The sequence below is a fragment of the Ranitomeya variabilis genome, chromosome 1 (assembly GCF_051348905.1).
Source record: "Ranitomeya variabilis isolate aRanVar5 chromosome 1, aRanVar5.hap1, whole genome shotgun sequence".
NCBI classification, from domain to species: domain Eukaryota; kingdom Metazoa; phylum Chordata; class Amphibia; order Anura; family Dendrobatidae; genus Ranitomeya; species Ranitomeya variabilis.
In genome coordinates, this window is record NC_135232.1 from 160,809,991 (window position 1) to 160,828,457 (window position 18,467).

General features: G+C 40.6%; 1 protein-coding gene across 1 annotated transcript in view; it reads left to right on the forward strand.

The window, feature by feature from the left end:
• The window catches only part of MAN2A1 (mannosidase alpha class 2A member 1), a 169,062-nt gene that overhangs the window by 129,247 nt on the left and 21,348 nt on the right, over positions 1 to 18,467 (forward strand). Inside the window, exons 14-18 of the mRNA XM_077290144.1 lie at positions 2,781 to 3,014; positions 3,757 to 3,879; positions 11,014 to 11,125; positions 13,702 to 13,835; positions 17,956 to 18,097. Coding sequence (XP_077146259.1) covers positions 2,781 to 3,014; positions 3,757 to 3,879; positions 11,014 to 11,125; positions 13,702 to 13,835; positions 17,956 to 18,097 — 745 coding nt within the window. The remainder of the gene's footprint in view (positions 1 to 2,780; positions 3,015 to 3,756; positions 3,880 to 11,013; positions 11,126 to 13,701; positions 13,836 to 17,955; positions 18,098 to 18,467) is intronic.

The window sequence follows — 18,467 nt, forward strand, 5'->3', positions numbered from 1 at the left end:
AGAGCACAGCCCACAGAGTACTATATACAGCCCACAGTAGTATACAGCACAGAGCACAGCCCACAGAGTACTATATACAGCCCACAGTAGTATACAGCACAGAGCACAGCCCACAGAGTACTATATACAGCCCACAGTAGTATACAGCACAGAGCACAGCCCAGAGAACTATATATAGCACACAGTAGTATACAGCACAGAGCACAGCCCACAGAGTACTATATATAGCACAGAGCACACAGTAGTATACAGCACAGAGCACAGCCCACAGAGAGCTATATACAGCCCACAGTAGTATACAGCACAGAGCACAGCCCACAGAGTACTATATATAGCACAGAGCACACAGTAGTATACAGCACAGAGCACAGCCCACAGAGAACTATATACAGCCCACAGTAGTATACAGCACAGAGCACAGCCCACAGAGTACTATATACAGCCCACAGTAGTATACAGCACAGAGCACAGCCCAGAGAACTATATATAGCACACAGTAGTATACAGCCCAGAGAACTATATATAGCACACAGTAGCATACAGCACAGAGCACAGCCCACAGAGTACTATATATAGCACAGAGCACACAGTAGTATACAGCACAGAGCACAGCCCACAGAGAACTATATACAGCCCACAGTAGTATAGAGCACAGCCCACAGAGAGCTATATACAGCCCACAGTAGTATACAGCACAGAGCACAGCCCACAGAGAGCTATATACATCCCACAGCAGTATACAGCACAGAGCACAGCCCACAGAGAGCTATATACAGCCCACAGCAGTATACAGCACAGAGCACAGCCCACAGAGAGCTATATACAGCCCACAGCAGTATACAGCACAGAGCACAGCCCACAGAGAGCTATATATAGCACAGAGCACACAGTAGTATACAGCACAGAGCACAGCCCACAGAGTACTATATACAGCCCACAGTAGTATACAGCACAGAGCACAGCCCACAGAGAACTATATACAGCCCACAGCAGTATACAGCACAGAGTACTATATACAGCCCACAGCAGTATACAGCACAGAGCACAGCCCACAGAGAACTATATACAGCACAGAGCACAGCCCACAGATAACTATATACAGCCCACAGTAGCATACAGCACAGAGCACAGCCCAGAGAGCTATATACAGCCCACAGCAGTATACAGCACAGAGCACAGCCCACAGAGAGCTATATATAGCACAGAGCACACAGTAGTATACAGCACAGAGCACAGCCCACAGAGTACTATATACAGCCCACAGTAGTATACAGCACAGAGCACAGCCCACAGAGAACTATATACAGCCCACATCTCTTCTCTTCCTCCCCTCACCTCCTCGGAGAATGGCCCCACAGTCCAGAAAAAAAAAAACCTCTCCTCACCTCTCCTCGTGCCCAGCGTTGCTTCCTGGTTCCTGCTCCTGTCTCAGCAGCTGCAGTCTGCCCGGGACACAGCAGGTGCGCGATGATATGACATCATCGCGCACCCGCAGTGTCAGAGGCAGAGCGGGGAATGATGGGAGAGGAGCGTCTGTAGACGCTCTCTCCTCCATCATTGCATTCAACTGTACCGGCGTCTATACGCCGGTATAGTTGAATGCGACGGCGGGGGCGGCGGATTGAGCGGCCCACCACTGGCACCGGCCCTTCTGGCATTTGCCAGAAGTGCCCTATGGCCAGTCCGGCCCTGCCAGATAATATGTGCTTTCAGCCCTGACCAGCAAGTGATGTAGGATTTTTACGGGTGCACAGTCAGCAGCTCGTGAAAAACACTTTTATTAACATTGTAGTAAGCTCTAAAACTGATTCCATTTATATAGAAACACTGTGGGGCCACGTTTCATTCATTTAAACAGTTTTAAAGGGATTAGTGTCAGAAAATGATCTGTTGTTTAAATTATGTTTTATGGTAAATATATTCAGAAAAATATGGGTAATGTTCTTGTCAATTTTCCACTTAATGGAAAATCTGTATGTATAAATAAAAAGCTCATCTTACAATATTCACACTGGCCTGTAAGCTTAGCACTAGGCTCTTACTGCCTATTCTTTCTCTGAATAAGGCCTCATCCAGATGTCAGTTCTCGCACAAGAAAAACTGTGTTTTGATGGCTACCACTCATAACTATCATAGTTTGACAGTCTATGGGGTAGTTCACATATCTGTTTTTTTGTTGTTTTTTTTACCCCTTTGACCTTTTGGTTTGCACAAAAGCACAGAGATATGTCTGATAGTGATCTGAGTGTCAAATCAAACTTGCCAATGCAAATCTATGGATCTGTGAAATAATTGGACCGCACTTGGATGCAATCCGTGTACTGCCCATCTTTTTCACTTACTGGGAGGCTTGTGAAACATCCATCAGTTGTTTTTTGTTTGTTTGTTTGTTTTTTTTTCTGTTTTTTTTTTTTTTTCGGTGAAAAACCAATCAAACTCTAATGGTGAAAACCGCCACTGACCAAACTGTGATGACTCTCTAATCAAAAACCATTATGAAACTCGGAATGTTTTTACGTAAGAGAGATATAACTGATGTCTGCATGAGGCCTATGTCTGACACTTATATTGGGAAAAAGTCACCACCTCACACAGTGTGAGCTGATCAGAGCTAAAAATTTAGCAGGGAGTCTTTGTCTTCTGGAAATTATCACCTTTTCGTATAAATAAGATAAAGCTTTTGAATTGTTAATGGAGACTTCTGGGCATTTCTTGTGTATCTTTATTATTGACTATTCAGAATTTCTTGTACATCTCTTCTCCCCAATTGTGCCCTTTAGGTTTCTTTTGTGGCCCGCTTGCCGCCTCTTGGCCTAGCTGTCTACCAGCTTGTGGAAGGTGAAGATGCAGAGTCTGTGAAGGCAGATTACACTCTCTTTACCAGAGGCAGAAATAACAAAGTCCTGCCTGATGGGCTCTTCCACGTCAATGAGCTGGATAATATCGTCACCGACTTAACTATAGAGAATTCCTATTTAAAGCTTTGGTTTTCACAGAACTCTGGATTACTGGAGGTAAGACACTCTTCTTAATGCAAAGTGAATAATCGTTCTGTTGGCTTATTTAACGGGATTTTTGTTTAAACAAAAAAACTAAATTTTTTTAATCTCTTTTCAACACAACTTAAGATTTGCATTACTCATAGAAAATAATTTTATTAGCATAACAATTGAAATCTATTGTTATCTGCTCTTGTGGGTCAGCTGCCATTTTTAGGTTTGCTTCAGAAATAAATCTGCTACATTTGGTTAAATGCAATACGTCAATTTTTTCGTAATTTATTTTTGGGAAGGCAATCTTGTCTAACAGTACTTCAGAGATTTCCTGTAGCCAGGCATAGGTGTTTTTGTGGACATGCTATGTAATCCTTGTAGAGACCATTATGTAGTGCAGGAAGAAGAGAAGCTGTGTCCATCACCTACTTGTCACAGAGCTATCCTGATGTTGCATAACTCTGCCTTTTCATAATGAGGTGACTGCTGCCTAGTGGCCTCTACGAAATAAAAAGGGTCCACGTATTATCAGGCTCAATGGCTAAAGTGAAAAGCGCAAGATTTTTTTTTTTTTTTTTAAGAAATAAATGTTATCAAAATTAGAAAAAAAAATCACCAAAATTGAAAACAAACATTAACATAAAAAGTGCTAGGTATTTTTTTGACAATGCATTAAGAGAAACAGAACAGAGAACACCCACTTTTTTCTCCTTTTGGTCGTTGACATTAAAATGGTTTCTACATTGTTTAACATTTTTTTTAGCAAATTAAACTAAAGGAAGATGGAAAGATTCATAACGTGAGGGTGGAATTTAGCTGGTATGGTACTACAAGCAACAGGGATAAAAGTGGAGCTTACCTGTTCCTGCCCGATGCCGATGCCAAGGTATGCCTGACCTGTCTAATGGGCGCATGGATTGTCTCTACATATGAATATATTTTAAATCGGTCATAAATTCAAATATTCACTGACTTTTTCTTCTACTTATGATGAAGTTTTATATATTTTTTAAAGTGTGTGTCACCAGGTTTCACAATACAAAATGAATACATAGCTCTTTGACCTGTTTGCACTGGTGAATATACTTTAAAAATCCTTTTCAGAATGGCTAAACAACCGTCAAATTAAAATGAGCATTTTATTAGTATGCAGAAAAACGTTCACAATAGATTATGCAGCCATTCTGACATTCAGTTTAAAGGTAAATACACCCCTGTCTCAAGTTAAAGATCTACCGTATGCAGTTTTTTATGTGAAATTTGACAGCTTTGATTGCTCCCTGGGCTGCAATTTGTTTTCTTTGCTATTAATAATAATATAGTTTTTTTTTTTTATTATTATTTATTTATATAGAACCATTAATTCCATGGTGCTGTCCATTACTTTACTCACCTTCCCCAGGTCTAGTACTGAATCTTGGCCGCTGCTCTCTCTGTTATTTGCTGCAGCGTTGACGTTACGTAGACAGCATTGAAGCCCATAATTGAACTCAGAAGCTCTGTCTGAGTTAACAGCATGAGCCACGCAGAGCCATTGAGCTATGGATTGGCTGCAGCGCTGTTGATGTGATATCTGCAGTGCTGACAACATCGGGAGCAGACTCTGTACTGGACCCAGGGAGGTTAAAAAAGCCCTCCCATCAAATCTTTTATCCTCTTAATAATTTGCAATCATCATATAGCACTGTGTACTTAGTTGCTCATTTTGCCTTTCTACCCAGTAAATTCTTCGCTATTCTCCACTCTATGTAGAAAGAGGAAGTCTCTTTTCCCTGCAAAAATCTTTCCCCTCTCAACTCCTGACCCAGCTTCTCCTCCCCCTGCCAGAGACTTTTGCAGTGATGACTCATGCAAGGAAAAGAGACTTCCTGTTTCTACATAGAGCTTACAAGAATTCAGCTAGTCAGTTTATAATCATGTGATGTCCTAGACCTAATGGAAAACAGAAGAATTAGCTGGGTAGAAAGGCAAAATGAGCAATTGTAAGTACAGAGTGCTATATAATATGATGCCAGTGAACAAGGGTTTTCCAAGTTGTTTTCATATGTAGATTTCTATTTCTTTACGCTTTAGATTCCCCGTTATATTTTGGCTCGTGCTTGAGCTTTGGGGGCAGAACCGTTAAATCAAGTTTTAGCACTTCTGCTTGTTTATACCCAATAGTATTAAACCTTTTTACACCACCTTTCTGTTGCTATTAGAATATGTGACCGCTGGTTCATTTGGTACCTGTAGTGCCAGAAATGATACCCCTGAACCCTGACAAGCCTTACAAAGTTACAAAAAAAAAGTGTTGGCCATTGAAGTTTATTTGTTGATTCCCCCAGCCCAGGGCATGGGCAAAAAAGGATGGCATTTAAAGGAAATCTATCACTAGGTTTTTGCTACCTCATCTGATAGCATCATGATGTAGGAAAAGAGACCCTAAGTCCAGTGATATATTTCTTAGTTTACTGGGTGCAGCAGTTGTGATACAATCAAGAGTTTTTAGCTGTAACATGAATCAGAGCTGAGAAAGCTAACCCCACCCATAGTATGTACATTGTCTGTTGACAGTGAGCGGCTTATCAGAGGAGGGGGTGGATTCCGACCACTTGGCACACGGGCAGCTAGTCCAGCAGTGATAACACAGGTCAACAAAAAAAATTTTTTTTTCTGGTGTCCAAAATATTTTAATGAATTTAGGGTATTTTTGGGGTGCTGATTCTGAATATGCTATCAGTTTTGCCAGATTGGCTCAAGTTTTTGAGATTTTTGGTATCTTATTTATAGCACTTGTTGGTAAATGCGACGCATCATCTCATTAATTTCTTTGGATTAGTACTTGAACTGAGCAGTTCTCAATATAGTTTTGTGTTAATTAGTGTTCTAAAAGTTTGTTCATAGCTTGATTTTTGCACTAACTTTATGTTGTTGTCTGTTTTCCAGTGAAAAGCATGAACTCATCAAGAAGAAGTTGTCTTAACGATCCAGACTCATTCTGTTACATTTGTGGTGAATACACACTGCTAAAACATAGAAGAAACATAACAGACTTCGTAAAAAAAGTGTATTTTGCCTATTTTGGGGTTATGCTTGGGGACCAAGACAAGTTTTGGGCACCACACATAGTGTGCAAAGCATGTATCGAATTATTACGAAAATGGAGCAAAGGACAAAGAAAAAGCTTCAAATTTGGTGTTCCAATGGTGTGGAGAGAGCCAAAAAATCATCATGATGACTGTTATTTCTGTGCAGTGCAAGTGCAAGGATTCAATAAGCATAAGAAACGAAAATGGGAGTAACATGGAATCTGCAAGAAGGCCTGTCCCTCATTGTGAAGATGTGCCTGTACCTGTGTTTACCATAAATAACAGTCATCATGATGATTTTTTGGCTCTCTCCACACCATTGGAACACCAAATTTGAAGCTTTTTCTTTGTCCTTTGCTCCATTTTCGTAATAATTCGATACATGCTTTTATGTGTGGTGCCCAAAACTTGTCTTGGTCCCCAAGCATAACCCCAAAATAGGCAAAATACACTTTTTTTACGAAGTCTGTTATGTTTCTTCTATGTTTTGGCAGTGTGTATTCACCACAAATGTAACAGAATGAGTCTGGATCGTTAAGACAACTTCTTCTTGATGAGTTCATGCTTTTCACTGGAAAACAGACAACAACATAAAGTTAGTGCAAAAATCAAGCTATGAACAAACTTTTAGAACACTAATTAACACAAAACTATATTGAGAACTGCTCAGTTCAAGTACTAATCCAAAGAAATTAATGAGATGATGCGTCGCATTTACCAACAAGTGCTATAAATAAGATACCAAAAATCTCAAAAACTTGAGCCAATCTGGCAAAACTGATGACATATTCAGAATCAGCACCCCAAAAATACCCTAAATTCGATGAAATATCTTTGGCACCAAAAATGCTGTTGACCAGTGTAATCTGCTGATAAGACACACAATGTATTGAAACAACACACAGCCTAATAAGTGACACATTGCTGAATTTAATGTCTCAGCCTCTACCTCATTCTGCCCAAAGATTACACAGCGAAAACCTGCTGGCAGATTCCCTTTAATGGTGCATTGGATAGACAGTAATGAATATTTCTGTCATTTATTACTACTGTAGAAGTAAAATTGTTGAGAAAGTTCTTGGATAAAATCCCACAGCAAAGTGTAAGTGCTGGTAGCAGATCCCCAGCACTATTATTGGCAGAGCTGACTGTGATGAGGCTGTGTATGTTGTGGCTGAGCGCTGTCCTCTCGGCCGTGCACACAGACATGTCATCATCATAATGTCACACTAGATTTCAGAAACCGTTAAACCATTTATTTAAAGCTAAACTCATTTTCTCCTCTGTGGGCGTCTTTCCTAGTCTGTGTTACTGCATGCCCTGATGTTCTGCGCTGGGCACTCTTCAGTGTTTTGTATTCCTCACCATGTGCATTTTGCTAAAGGAAAAAAATCCATCTGAACTTGTGCATATCATTATACTTTCCTGCCAGCAGTTTATGGAAATGAGGGTTTCCTCTTCACATTTCTAATGCTGAAAGGACGGCTCCTGTCGTACATTTATTTAGTGGCTAGGTATTATAACGTAGCACAGTATCTAAAATGTTAAGCCACTGGAAAATTCATTTTTGGGGGGATTAATTAGATGCTTACTAATAAGAATAGAAATGGTAATATGAATGCACAAATAATCTCAAAGGCGGAATATTGGCTAAAGCAGTGCTTTTTGTAGCACTTGGTGGTAATCCATGATGGCGGCTGTGTCATCCACATACTTCTGGTCAAGGTGGGAATGGAGTCCATGTGTAAGATCTTACCCCCTGAGGGAACCTGTGAACGCACCCTGATAAGTAATCCATGCGGGTACTTACAATAAAACTAGCCATCTAGCAGGGAATACCGCAGTTTTAGCGCGATTAACCCCATACAGACACAGCCATTTTTCATTTTTGCGTCTTCATTTTTCCTGCTCAACCTTCTTCCAAGAGCCATAACTTTTTTTTATTTGTCGTCGACACGGCCATATGAGGGCTTGTTTTCTGCAGAACGAGTTATACTTTTGAATCGAGAAAAGACATGGGCGCTCAGACTAACATAGTGGAGCCAAATGATGGACAGGCTCACCTGGACGAGGTGCCCAATCACAGGCACAACTCTGGTAAAGGCAGACTGCAGCACTCGTCGTCCCAGCAGGGATGAAAAAATCCAAAGAACCGGAAGGAAAAAAAAATGAGTATCCAGAGGCGCGGTGTCACCGGATATAATATAAAATAGTTTTTATTATTAAAACAATGCATTTCTAGAGCGGATCGCTCTCTTCATCAGGTACAAATACAGATAAAAACATACATACAGAGTGAATTCCATTCTTATAAGCACATAGACCAAGTGTAAGTATTTAGATTCTTTCATTATGTAACCCTTACCATGTAGTCACATATCAGTATAAACATATACCCCCAGATATTAAAAACCTTAAGGACCGAGCCACTTTGTAGCTTAATGACCTTGCTTAATTTTTACAATTTGACCACTGTCACTTTGTGACTTTATTTAGTTTAATTACTCTGGAATGCTTCAACGGATCCCACTGATTCTGAGGCTGTTTTCTTGTGACATATTATACCTCATGATAGTGGTAAAATTTCTTCAATATGCCTTGCGTTTATTTGTGTTTTAAAAAAATATAAAAATACGGTATATGGCAAAAATGTAGCAATTTTTAAACTTTTAATTCTTATGCCCTTAAATCAGAGCGAGATGTCACACAAAATAGTTAATAAAAAATATTTCCCACATGTCTACTTTACATCAGCACAATTTTTTTAGACACTTAGACACTTTTTTTTTGTTAGGAAGTTATAAGGGTTTAAATTCGACCAGCAATTTTTCATTTTTCCAACAAAATTTACAAAACCTTTTTTTTTTTTTTTTTTTTTAGGGAACACATCACATTTTAGGTGACTTAGGAGTCTATATGGCAGAAAATAACCATAAATGACACCATTCTAAAAACAGCACCCCTCAAGGTGCTCAAAACCACAATGAAGACGTTGATTAACCCTTCAGGTGTTCACAGGATCTTTGGAATGTGAATTGAAAAATGAAAATGTTACTTTTCCCACAAAAAAGTTAATTTACCCCAAATTTTGCATTTTCACAAAGGTAACAAGAGAAAATGCACTATTCAGCTTGTTTTGCAATTAATCCTGAATGCACATATACCCCATATGTGGTGGAAAACTACTGTTTGGATGCATGTCATGGCTCGGAAGGGAAGGAGCACGACTCGACTTTTGGAACGCAAAATTGATTGAAATCAGTAGCGTACGCCATGTTGCGTTTGAAGAGCCCCTGATGTGCCTAAGCAGTGGAAATCCCCAACTAGTGACATCATTTTGGAAACTAGACACCTCAAGGAATTTATCTACATATGTGGTGAGCCCCTTGAACACCCACGTGCTTTACAGAAGTTTGACATTCAAGCGACAAATTTTTGTTTTATGCCAATATTTTGCATTTTCAGAAGGGTAAAGAGAGAAAATGTTCCGTACATTTTGTTGTGCAATTTCTGCTGAATATGCCGATTCCCCATATGTGTTGGAAAACTACTGTTTGGATGCACAGCAGGGCTCTGAAGGAAAGGAGCATCATTTTAATTTTTGGAATACAAAATTGGCTGGAAACGGTAGTGGACGCCATAATATCATGTTTGGAGAGCCACTAATGTGCCTAATCATTGGATTCATCCCCCACAAGTGACACTATTTCACTATTTTGGAAACTCCTCAAAGATTTTATCCAGGGGTATAGTAAGGATTTTGAAACCATAGGTACTACACACAATGTGATAACTTTAAGTTGTCATATAGAAATATTTTAATATTTTCACAAAAATGTTGTTTTAGCCCCAATGTTTTTCACTTTTGCAAGAGGTGACCTAAAAAAAAAATGGACCACTTGTTTTGTTACCCACTTTCTTCAGAGTGTGGCGATACTTCACATGTGGAGGAGATGTGGTATGACCAGACCATGTTCCTGCCCGGAGAGTGACAGCCATTACACAGTACACTGCAGGGGCAGATTTATAAGATTATCTCAGCACAGGAACATTTTATTTAAACACATCAAATTGTGGAAACTATTATTATTATTCCAAGATCTATTGACTAAAATAGACGTTTTGTTTGTGGGAATCCCCCTTTTAATGTGATTGTTTAATGCCAACAGTCCTGTGTCACAAAAAGAAAACCATGAAAAATGTGGCCAGCCTACCAAATGCTGAAAGATTGATGGCACTTTGCCTATTTTTACAGCATTGGACAAATCCTACATATAGGTATTTTAAGTAGCCTAATCCTATGGGGTATTTACCAGTAGATATTAAAAGTAGATATTATAGTCCTATATCCATAATTGCCAATTCTCCATGGCTCTCCTTGGGTTATTCACAGCTCTTCTCCTTTTCCCTGCAGCTGTCCTTTTGTCCGAAGCCTTGCTGTAAATATTGGATTGTCTACACTATTTAAACTCTTTAGTTTGCTATCTGGAAGTGGAAAGTTCTGTATTTTATGTAGATTAAGGAAAAAAGTTAGTCATAAACCGACATGAGAGCAAAATTGGTAAAAACTGACCATCAGTCTCTGCATGTTAAGATGTTCAAATAAAAATGAAGCAAAAAAGTTTAGTTTTGTTAAGCTTGGCAGGGGCGCACAACCTTCTTTGGTCCGAGGGCCACATTGTCAGATTGAACAAGGGCCATAAGAAAACTACATAAACACAACTGCATAAACATCTAATAAACCCTTGTTCCATTCTCAGGAAAACATAGGCGCAGCCATCAGACCGTTTCAGGCATGTCTGTGACCAGATGGTTGATGGCATTACAAATTGCATTGAGGGCCGCATGTGGTCCCGGGCCTCAGATTGCGCACCCCTGCTTTTGGGGACCTGACAAAAAAAATATGTTTTTTTCTTGTGAATATTTACATACATTTTTTTTTTTTCCAGCCTTATGTGTCTGAGCCACCAATTGTAAGAGTCACCCGTGGGGATATCTTTAGTGAAGTTGTTTGTTACTTCAATCATGTCACACACACTGTTCGGCTTTACAGTGTTCAAGGTATGTTTTCATGACTATGCACGCCTGCAGTGATTGATCTGGTATTACGCTACATGTCATGTCAAGTGTTCTTACCTGTTCCATACAATCTACTTTACAGTTTTGCAGAATAGTGTTCAATTACAATTAACGGTTTATCTATATTTACCATTCTAATAAGTACATAAGGATATTTGTGTGTTAAATATGTAAGGGGAAAAGGATGTGAGTGTACTTGCATACACATGTACATAGAATCATAAAAAGTATAAAAAAATATTTCCAGCTATTGGTAAAATTTCTTTAAGCTTTATTCCATTATGAAATAAAAAGTATCATTCCGATACAATGCAGAAAGCGACACGTTTTAAATATGGTTTCAATCGTTCTTTGTCAAAGCTAGTTCAGCTAGCTGTGGCAAAGAACGGTTGCATCCATATTCAAAACGCGTCGCTTCCTGCATTTCTGCCTTGTGTCAGAATGATACTTTTTATTTCATAATGGAATGGAAATGGAATAAAACTTAAAGAAATTTTACCAATAGCTGGAAATATTTTTTTCTACTTTTTCTTATTGTCATACGAACATTCGAATCATGATTTACTTGCACACTAGACTATTGGTGAACTGTGGCTCATTTTTTCTATTTACTACATCATTTTGTCCAGCCTCCTGCTCAATGCAGGATTCACTAAACCATCTCAGGCAGATGTCTGTCCAGCCTCTGTTTAAAGACTTCCATTGCAGGAGAACTCGCCACTTCTCGTGGCAGCTTGTTCCACTCATTGATCACCCTCACTGTCAAAAGGTTTTTTCTAATATCTAATCTTCTCCCTTTCAGTTTCATTCCATTGCTTCTCGTGTTTCCATGTGCAAATGAGAATAATGATGATCCATCTACACTGTGACATCCTATCAGATATTTGTAGACAGCTCTTAAGTCTCCTCTTAGCCTTCTTTATTGCAAGCAAAACATTCCCAGATCCTTTAACCATTCCTCGTAGGACTGGTGGCTCTTCTGAACTTTCTCCAGTTTTTCAATTTGTTTTTTAAAATGTGGTGCCCAGAACTGGACACAGTATTCTAGGTGAGGTCTGACCAAGGAGGAGTGGAGGGGAATAATAACTTCATGTGATCTAGACTCTACTTCTCTTAATACATCCTAGAACTGTATGTGCATTTGTTGCTTCATCACAAATGCATACATACCGTATATACTCGAGTATAAGCCGACCCGAGTATAAGCCGACCCCCCTAATTTTGCCACAAAAACCTGGGAAAACTTAATGACTCGAGTATAAACCTAGGATGGGAAATGCAGCAGCTACAGGTAAATGACAAAAATAAAAATAGATACCAATAAAAGTTAAATTAATTGAGACATCAGTAGTTTAAGTGTTTTTGAATATCCATATTGCATCAGGAGCCCCATATAATGCTCCATACAGTTCATGATGGGCCCCATAAGATGCCCCATACAAAATACGCCCCATATAATGCTCCGTATAGTTTATGATGGGCCCCATAAGATGCCCCATATAATGCTCCACAAATGCTGATTATGGCCCCATAAGATACTCCATAGACATATTTGCCCTGTATAATGCTCCACAAATGCTAATTATGGCCCCATAACATGCTCCATAGAGATATTTACCCCATATAATGCTGCACATGGCCCCATAAGATGCTCCATATAAATATTTGCCCCGTATAATGCTGCACAAATGCTGATTATGGCCCCATAAGATGCTCCATAGACTATTATGCCCCATATGCTGTTGCTGCGATTAAAAAAAACAAAAAAATGATCTACTCCCCTCTCGTCGCTCAGGCCCCTGGCACTTGCTATAGTCACCTGTCCGCGTTCCACCGCTGGGCGCCGCTGTGTCTTCCGCGTCCTCTGCACTGACTGTTCAGGCAGAGGGCGGCGCGCACACTAATCGCACCTTCTGACCTGAGCGTCACTGCAGAGGATGCGGAAGACGGAGCCGCGCCGACAGAACGGGGGACAGGTGAATATCGCGCACTGCCCCCGTCATACTCACCTGCTACTGGCGCGGTCTCTGCACGTCCCTGGTTCTCTGGGCGCTGGCAGCTTCTTCCTGTATTGAGTTGTCACATGGTACCGCTCTTTACAGTAATGAATATGTGGCTCCACCCCTATGGGAGTGGAGTCGGGTTCATATTCATTACTCTAATGAGCGGTACCATGTGACCGCTCAATACAGGAAGAAGCTGTCAGCTCCCGGAGTACCAGGGACGAGCACGGACTGCGCCAGGAGCAGGTGAGTATGATTAGACACCTGCCGCTCCCCGACCCCTTGGAATGACTCGAGTATAAGCCGAGAGGGGCAATTTCAGCCTAAAAAAATGGGCTAAAATTCTCGGCTTATACTCGAGTATATACGGTACATCCTGGTGCATAGAAATGAATTGAAAAAACAAAAACAAAAAAGAAATGTAATTTCCTAGAAAAAAAAAAAAAGTTTCACCAAAATCTTTGCTTTGTGAAGTTTTTAGAAATTGATCCCTTTCTACAGGAAAACTTAAATTCTATGATGTCTACTGTATCACATCATCTTCATCCCTTATAGGCCTTGAACGGCAGTCTCCAGAACTGACTAATATTGTGGACATCCGAGGGGAATTCAATCGTGAGATTGTTATGAGGATAACATCAGATGTAAACAGCCAGAACAAGTTTTATTCTGATCTCAATGGATTCCAGGTATGTTTTTTTTTTTTTTTTTCTGAAATTACAATTTTTGTAAGAAAATAGAAATTATCAAGTCTTTTGAAATTCTAATTCACCAGGTTCGTACAATTTTTTTTTTTTTTAAATTTAAATAGAATTTGTGGGAAATAAATTAGCTGTGAATCTCAGGTGCTCCAATTGCCAAGAAAATATCTGTATACCACTCTGAGGTCTCCTAGGACTCTATCCAACCCATTTCAATCTCCTTCATACAGACAAAGCCTTAGCAAATGTCAGTGACTTCATTATAGAAATGGTTCGTAGCCACTTAGTGACCAAGAGCCTATTTAACCCCTTCCCGACATGTGACGGTATAGTACGTCACATGTCGGGACCCCCGTTTTGATGTGCGCTCCGGCAGTGAGCGCACATCAAAGTCGCGACATGTCAGCTGTTTTTTACAGCTGACATGTGCGCGCAATAGCGGCGGGTGAAATCGCGATCACCCGCCGCTATTAACTAGTTAAATGCCGCTGTCAAACGCAGACAGCGGCATTTAACTACCGCATCCGGCCGTGCGGCCGGATATGAGCGCATCGCCGACCCCCGTCGCATGATCGGGGGTCGGCGATGCTTGTACATTGTAAACATAGAGGTCCTGGAGACCTCTATGGTTACTGATCGCCGGTGGCTGTGAGCGCCACCCTGTGGTCGGCGCTCACAGCACACCTGCATTTTAGCTACATAACAGCGATCTGATGATCGCTGTTATGTAGCAGAGCCGATCGGGCTGTGCCTGCTTCTAGCCTCTCATGGATCGCCCGATCTATCAATAAAAAAAAAAAGCATTAACCTGATCGCTAAACGGCGTAATGAGAAAAAAATCGAAACGCCAGATTTACGTTTTTTTGGTCGCCACGACATTGCATTAAAATGCAATAACGGGCGATCAAAAGAACGTATCTGCACCAAAATGCTATCATTAAAAATGCCAGCTCGGCACGCAAAAAATAAGCCCTCACCTGACCCCAGATCACGAAAAATGGAGACGCTACGAGTATCGGAAAATGGCGCAATTTTGTTTTGTTTTGTTTTTTGCAAAGTTTGGAATTTTTTTTCACCACTTAGGTGAAAAATAACCTAGTCATGTTAGGTGTCTATGAACTCGTACTGACCTGGAGAATCATAATGGCAGGTCAGTTTTAGCATTTAGTGAACCTAGCAAAATAGGCAAGCAAAAAACAAGTGTGGGATTGCACTTTTTTTGCAATTTCACTGCACTTGGAATTTTTTTCCCGTTTTCTAGTACACGACATGGTAAAACCAATGATGTCGTTCAAAAGTACAACTCGTCCCGCAAAAAATAAGCCCTCACATGGCCAAATTGACGGAAAAATAAAAAAGTTATGGCTCTGGGAAGGAGGGGAGCGAAAAACGAAAACGGAAAAACGGAAAAAGCTCCGGGGGTGAAGGGGTTAATAACACAGTGCACTGACCGTTTTCATGCTTTTTAACATTTAAAAAATGGGTGCAAAAATGATCCCTCTAATTCACTGAGTGTGATGGTGTCACTGTTAGAAGTGACATCATCATACTGTGTGACTATGAGGATAGATGTGCCATATGTTCCATACCATCCTCCTCTTCCTCCTTACTAATTTGTTTACTGAGGCAAAGTAAGCCAGTTGCGGTCTTTGGTAGCAATACTGCCTGGACAGCTTGTGCCTGGAGTTGTGCTTCTGTTGCTGATGGCGGCTCCCACGTTATTAGCGGTGATATAGGTTTTTTTTATACTACCCCATTCATTCCCGTTATCAGTTTTTCTTTCACCAAATATTTCATACAACACAATAACTAACTTTTGACAATGCTTTAAACCCAAATTACTCAACTCTTGCAAAAAAAAAAAATAAATAAAGCAAAATGTGGTATCAGGCCACAGTATAGGTGTGGCTAGTATGGTGGTTAGTAGTGTTGAGCGAAACGGATCGTTCATTCATTTTCATAAGATCATTCATTTTCATAAGTCGCCGACTTTTGGCAAAGTCGGCGTCTCATGAAACCCGACCCAATCCCTATGTGGGGTCGGCCATGCGGTATGCGATCTTGGCGCCAAAGTCGCGTTTCGTATGACGCGTTTAGCGCCATTTTTTCAGCCAATGAAGGAGTGTGGGCAGAGTGATGACATAGGGGTTAGGGGCGTGCACGCCTATGATCATTTTAGCGCTTGTGCGCAGCAGGGATGAGAGAGAGAGAGAGAGACAGAGAGAGAGAGACACTCTACCCTACCCTACCCTAGTGGTTAGTTAAACTAGTGAAACTGGTGTGGGAAAAAAAAAAATTTGTTTGCGAAGCACACACTCACATTTTATCAGGTAGATCGTTGCAGTTAACTATAAGGCTAGGTTCACATTGCGTTAGTGGGTGGTCGCTAACGGACAGCGTTGCACGGCGAAAATGTCGCAATTAACGCCGTGCAACGGGTCCGTTAGCGCACCCATTGACAGCAATGTTGTTTCAGCCTGAAGCGCATCGTTAGCGCGTGCCTTTTTCGGGTCGCGCTAGCGATGTGCCGTTCTTTTGTGGCGCGCCTCGGGGATCTGCGAGAGCGGGGACGTTAGCGCGACCCCTAAACGCGGCCCCTACAAATACATTGCGTTAGCGCAATCCGCTAGCGCTAAACGGATTGCCCTAACGCAATGTGAACCTAGCCTTACCTAGATGAAAACAATGCATAGAAATCTTAGGCTATGTTCACACCTGATATGTAGTGAGTACAAGAAATTGAGAGGTGGTCCACTACTTTTACGCTGATGATCTATCCTTAGGTGAGTAGCTTGTAATGGAAGCTCATGTGGTTCCTCACAAAGTCATATCAGTCTTCTGTGGCTGATTTAATCTCTTGCTATACGTGAAAAGGTGGGAGGCATATTTTGGGGGGCTTTTCAATTGTATCAAATCACAAATTTTTAATTTGCAAGGACCTAAAAATTTCATAAAATCTGCTCACCTTTGATTTGTATTGCATTAATTTTATGAAATCATCTTTAGTAGAGAGTTATTGCTATTATTGGTGCACTTGGATGCTGTACTCCCCTTTATCCCCAGTGCAGAATACAAGAAATGTATTGGTAGAGTGTACACTGTTTTTAATGCACACCACTCTAGATCTGACCTTGTTTTTTAACACTTCCCTAGTTGAACTCTGAGGGTTGTCTTGTTTCGAGTACATACATATGTATCTGAAAAAGTGGTGCAAGTGCTTTATAAATTAGTTTTTTTTTGTCTGTACACGATCCCTCTTTTTATGTTTTCTCAGAAAATTACTATGAATCTATTCTTAATGCCCCCAAAATATCAGTTTATTATTAGTATTTGTGCACGACAAAGGTATTCTATGTTCGACTCGCCGTGGCCACGTGTCGCTGTTCAACAGCCACAACAGGTGCAGGAATTGCCTCTAAGATACCCATCAGATATTGGCTGTAAGACACAGCCAGGACCTGCTTCTAGGGGCCATGATGATTTATGAACCGATTTAATCAAGACTGGAGTAGTGCACGCTCATGCTTGGTAGAGTAGAAGAGAAGCCGCACTCCAGTTAATGAATTCAGTGCCTCTTCTGAGTATTGTGTGCCATGTCAGAAATCCATTTTTTATTTATTTGCAGATCAGCATCTTCAGAATAACTGTTAAAGCAGTCTTGCTTTACAGATGTCAGCTAGAAATATATCTACATCCAATGGGCTGCAGTTGAGCAAAGTAGCAACGTTTTTTGTGCCAAAAATCTATTACTGTCAGGGAAACCTTTCAGGCGTAAAAAAAATTGCTGCTGATAATGAATCGGACAGGCAGGCATGACCATGCTCAATCCTGCGCCACCTCTGTCCATTTAAGCAATGCCTAATGTCACAGATGTTTTGCGCAACTGCACCTTATTGGATGTAGATATATTTCTAGCTGAAAAATTCTGAATATGTTCATCTGAAATAAATGAAAAATGGATTTCTAACTTGGATGTGACATAAAGTTTTTCCCTCCCCCCCCCCCCCCCTCAAAAAAACAAAACAATGTGAGCGTTTGTCTTATACATCAATGTTGTATTGCTATTTTATTAGTTTCTAATCTGCATTTTATGACAAATGTTTATCAGATTCAGCCAAGACAAACGTTGAGCAAATTACCTCTCCAAGCAAACGTCTATCCAATGTGTACGATGGCTTACATTCAGGATGAGGGCAGCCGACTAACGTTACTCACAGCGCAGTCTCTGGGCATTGCCAGTTTAAAAAGTGGTGAGTTGATTATGCTCTTCTTCCATGCTTGCCTCTTCCTTACCTACATGACCTTTCTGCAGCTACATTGTTTGCCTTCATGCTGAGGTGTTGGCCCAGGAATTATTAATCTAATTAAACTGAGAGCCGAATGTTTATTCATTTAAAATGGATTTAATAAAATGGCCGGGACTACCAGCAGCGTTGCAGTAAACAAATATCCGTCTGTGAATAGCAAAGACTTGCTCCCTTCTTAGAATCTCCAAATCCTCTGATAGTGCACTGACAATGTTTTGCTTCGTATTGATATTAGCACAGAGGATGTAATGTGCTAATGTTTGGCCACAAAACCTGTTTTAGAGGCCCTCTTACAATGTATTTTGTAGTATTG